The sequence below is a fragment of the Myotis davidii genome, unplaced genomic scaffold, assembly GCF_000327345.1.
Source record: "Myotis davidii unplaced genomic scaffold, ASM32734v1 scaffold514, whole genome shotgun sequence".
Classification (NCBI taxonomy): domain Eukaryota; kingdom Metazoa; phylum Chordata; class Mammalia; order Chiroptera; family Vespertilionidae; genus Myotis; species Myotis davidii.
This window is the reverse complement of record NW_006286236.1, coordinates 395,979-400,539: the sequence shown is the minus strand read 5'-3', so window position 1 is coordinate 400,539 and position 4,561 is coordinate 395,979. Positions and strand designations below refer to the sequence as shown.

The window sequence follows — 4,561 nt, the reverse complement described above, 5'->3', positions numbered from 1 at the left end:
ACCTGCCATGTTCTGTGCTCTACCACCTGCTGCCATGCCTGCTATGTTCCGTGCATGACCCCTGGTGGTCAGCGCATGTCATAGCGACTGGTTGTTTGGTTGTTCCTCCATTAAGTCCATCTGCATATTAGGGTTTTATATGGATAGATAGATTACAGTGTATGTGCTCTTTTTGTTGTGGTAAATCCTCACTAGAGGATATTTTCCCATTGGTTTTTAGAGAGAGTGGAAGAGAGGAGGCTAGACAGAGAGAAACAGCCATGTGAGAGAGACACATTGATTGGTTGCCTCTCGTACACCCCCCACCTGGGATTGCAGGGCCAGGGATTGAGCCTGCAACCGAGGTATGTGCCCTTGTGTGCCCTTGCCAGAACTGAACCTGGGACCCTTCATTCCACTGGCCAACATTCTATCCACTGAGCCAAATGGGCTAGGGCCAGTATGTGCTCTTTTTGTGTCTAGCCTCTTTTGTTCAACGTTACGTTTGAGAGAATCACATCCAGTGTTGTGTGTAGCAATAGTTCATTCATGTTCATCGCTCTATTCAATATCTACCTTAATTTTTGACTGCCTTTTTTTTTTTTTTCATTCTTGCTGCTAATGGAGATTTGGGTGGTTTTGGCTGTTGCAAAAAGTGCACATGTGGCTTTTGGGGGTAGTTGTCAATGGTCCATTTAGGCTTTTGGTTTTGGGTTTTTAAGCCTTCCTTATGCTTGTGTATGCACAAGCAGTATTGCGGTGGTTTCCTCTCTGGAGGAGAGGAGGGTTGAGGAACAGTATTGGTTTTCCCTGTTGGGATTTTAAGTTCAAGTTGGACATTGTAATGTCCTAGTTAGGTTTTTTAAAGAAGTAAATTGTTTTATTTTCTTGAGTTTTTTCCCCAGACTTAAAATATGCTTGATTCCTAGAATTGTCTTTTTCTATAAAATATCACTCCCCCCTTCACTTCCCCCGTATGTATACACTCACAAGTTAAGAAAATATTCTTATTTTCCTTTTCTTTTTTTGTTTTTTGCTCTTTCTCTCTCTCTCTCTCTTTTTTTGTCTATGTATATAGACCTCACTCTGTTCTCCATGTCTCTTAAACCCTTCTTTCATCTTCTTGTTTCCTTTATTCTGGATAACTTTGTTTTGACTGATCATTCTACCCCTAATTAATCTCTTCAGCTCTATTTCTTGCTTTCTGTAATTCTTTCTTGCTCATGGTGCAGTGTGTCCTTACGTGCTTGAGTATTTTTTACTATAGAGCAGCGGTTCTCAACCTGTGGGTCGCAACCCATTTGGCGGTTGAACGACCCTTTCACATCCTGCATATCAGATATTTACATGACGATTCATAACAGTAGCAACATTACAGTTATGAAGTAGCAACGAAAATAATTTTATGGTTGGGTCACAACCTGAGGAACTGTATTTAAAGGGCCAAAAGGTTGAGAACCACTGCTATACTATAGAGGGTTCATTTGACCTTGAAAAACTATTTGTTGACATTCTTTGAAGGCTAGGGTGAATATTCATTTCTCTAGAGCTTATTTGTTTTTTCCTCTTAAAGTTGCCTAGAGATGTTACTGGTCTGGAATCAACATAGACTGAGCTTACAAGACTGTGGTTCCCTGGATCAAACCGGCGGCAGCTGAGGCTGCAGATTATCAGAAGAATCACCTGTGTTTCTAATGTCTCGGGGATGGGTCTTCTTTCTTCCTTTATTCACCTCTCCACCCTTGGAGAGCATTGCTTGGTGTCAGGAGTGGGATGGCAGGTCTCTTCTGGTTTATGTTTAGCTTGAGGATGCAGCCTTTTAGGATCCCAGCATTATAAGGAGGGTCTTCTGTTAGGCTGGCCCTGGCCTTGGTTTATCTCTGTCCAAATTTTCTGGGGTTAGCAAATGCCCTCCGCACAGATGGGGCTTCTATGCTTTGCTTACGGAATAGTTCTTCATTCTCTTTTCAACTCTGTGATGCTTTAAGGAGATGTAATTTATTCTGCATTTTTAGTTGTTTAAGAAAGTGTGTTGATCTAAACATCATTAATTTTTTGACAGTGTTCTAGATGACTATTAACATATTCACAGTGTTGTATAACCATCATCACTAATTCCGCACTATTTCCATTACCTCCAAAAAGAAACTCCCTGCAATCATTCCCAGTTCACCTAATCTCTGGCAAACCGGGAATCCGCTTCTGTCTCTGGATTTGTCTCTTCCTAAGATTTCATATAAATGGAAGCACAAAACGTGACCTTTTGTGTTTGGCTTCTTCCATTGAGCATATTTTTAAGTTTGGTCCAGGTTGTAGCATGGATCAGTACTTTATTCCTTTTATGGCTGAATCACATTTTGTTGATTAATTATTTGATGAATAATTGAGTTTTCACTTTTTGTCTATTGTGGGTAACACTGTTATGAATATTTGCATACACGTTTTTGTGTGAACATACTCTTTGTATATACCTGGTTGCCAGGTCAGTTTGGTTAGAGGGTGTTTTGTTTTGTTTTTTTAAATATTTTTATTGATTTCAGAGTAGAAGGAAGAGGGAGAGAGAGCGAGAGAGAAACATCAGTGATGAGAATCATCGATCAGCTGCCTCCTGTGACTTCTTAGTTCATAGGTTGACGCTCATCTATTGAGCCACACCAGCTGGACTGGTAGTTTGTTTTTGGAAGCTCATCTTGTTAAACATAATTCTTTCATTTAGAGTTTATGGCTTTTGGAAGACTTGGTGTTTGTCAGAATTTAGCTGTCCTTGACATGAACAGACTCACCAGAAGAAGAAACACATCAGCAGTGGAAAGTTTTTCAATGTGTTTTCTTCTTCTTTTGTTGTTGTTATTGTTTCAATGTGTTTTAAATCCTGCTTTTAAAAATCAAACAAAATTATTGGTCCCTTGTGGTATCACATCAACTACCTAAAGTTCTTTTTCAGTTGATTCCCAATGGCTTACATATACACTTTCTTTGGTAATATCAGTAACCTGCTGCATACCTGTGTCATATCTTGAGAGCTTGTTTGGAGGTTCCAGCAGGGGAGCGCAGCTACTCGCACCCCCTTGACCGAAGACCGGTCCTCTCCTGGGGGGGTGGGGGCGGGGAAGGTCGTCCTCCTCGACCGAGCGCACATGGATCGGTGAGGGAGGAGGGGGACACCCGCCCAGCCAGCCAGATCAGCTGAATCAACCCCGGCGATCTATGGGGTGACAGATGTCGCAGCCAGATCGCCCTCACATCCACCTGTGTCATATCTTAGTGACCCGATGAACTAGTCCCAAATATCTGGGTAGTCTTCAGTAAAGCACTTCTCCCAAGAATTAGCAACTTGGTTATAATTAATAAGATTTTGCTATGAGATTTAGGTTAAATTAACTATAATATGAGTCAGTCCCAAATGGAAAAGGTTTTAACTGCATGTTTTGTTTTTATTGTTTCTCTTCCTGGTTCAGGTTTGTCTGGCAAAATGCTGCTTTGGGGGCAGGAGGGTGGGGGTACTTTTTCTCATCCCTGACTTAAAAAAACCCTGTCACAGATTCAGAAAGTTCTTGGGTCTTAACTTGGATTATGTAGGAACTTACAGGGAAAGTGGTGTTCGACAGAATATTTTGAGCTTAGGAACAAAATGAAATCTTGGCTAATATGCAGCCCGTGGATGAGGATGAAATGCTGTTTTAAATGTTTTTAATTGCCAAAAGATTCGTGTTCATTGACGACGACTACAAAATAAAAATAATGAGTTAGCAAGAAGAAAATAAAAATCAGTCATCTACAAAGAGCTGCTGTTACCGGGAAAAGCCCTTTCTGGGTTTATCGAGCAATTAGCATTGTGATTACCGGCAAGTCTGTAAGTGGCTCCGCGCACCACTTTGATCTGCCTTTGCTTCTCCCACAGGACATGATCCACATTGCAGACACCAAAGTTGCCAGACGCTATGGGGATTTTTTCATCCGGCAGATTCATAAATTTGAGGAGGTGAGAAGTCTGGGAGAGGTGTCTGGGCTGGGGACAGAAGTTAGGAACTAGGTGGGAGTTTTAATCTTTTTCTTTTTTATTTTCAAGAAAGCCCCAAACTGACCCTTGAAGTTTCTGAGCTAGACTGGCTAGCTGCTTAGGGCTTGGGGAGTGGGTCGGGCCTGTAGGAGTTGCTGTGTCAGCCTTCTCTGGAGATCTCTTTCCAAGATCTCCCTCTGCGGGTGGCCAGCAGCCTGTTTCCCTCCGTAGTATTTCCTAATATGGGTGGATTCACTGCCTGCTCTCACCATCCCTCCCCGCTCCCCATTTGGCAGTTATTTTGCAACTTAGACAGGTCTGGCCAGTTCCGCAGGCAGAGGACAGGGAGCAGCTCTGTTTTGACAGACTTGATGCGTTCCATGTCTTGCCCAAGGAGAGGTCTTGTGTGTCAGGCCAAACACTGCGAGGGTATTGGGTCTCTTTTTGTCCTGGTGCTTTGAGTCGCCAGCAGAGGTCACTGCTCTGCTGTGGTCCATGCCACCAGGCTCCTGCAGGGAGGTCATACAGCCCTGGCAAGTCTAGCCACTGAATTGCTTTCCTGTGTATGAAATGGGCAGAACA

At 42.7% G+C, this 4,561-nt stretch overlaps 1 protein-coding gene across 1 annotated transcript in view; it reads left to right on the top strand.

Annotated features, from left to right (window-relative positions):
- EIF3L (eukaryotic translation initiation factor 3 subunit L) overlaps positions 1 to 4,561 on the top strand; it is a 27,074-nt gene that overhangs the window by 22,051 nt on the left and 462 nt on the right. Inside the window, exon 11 of the mRNA XM_006757418.2 lies at positions 3,881 to 3,961. Within this exon, the coding sequence (XP_006757481.1) occupies positions 3,881 to 3,961 (81 nt within the window). The remainder of the gene's footprint in view (positions 1 to 3,880; positions 3,962 to 4,561) is intronic.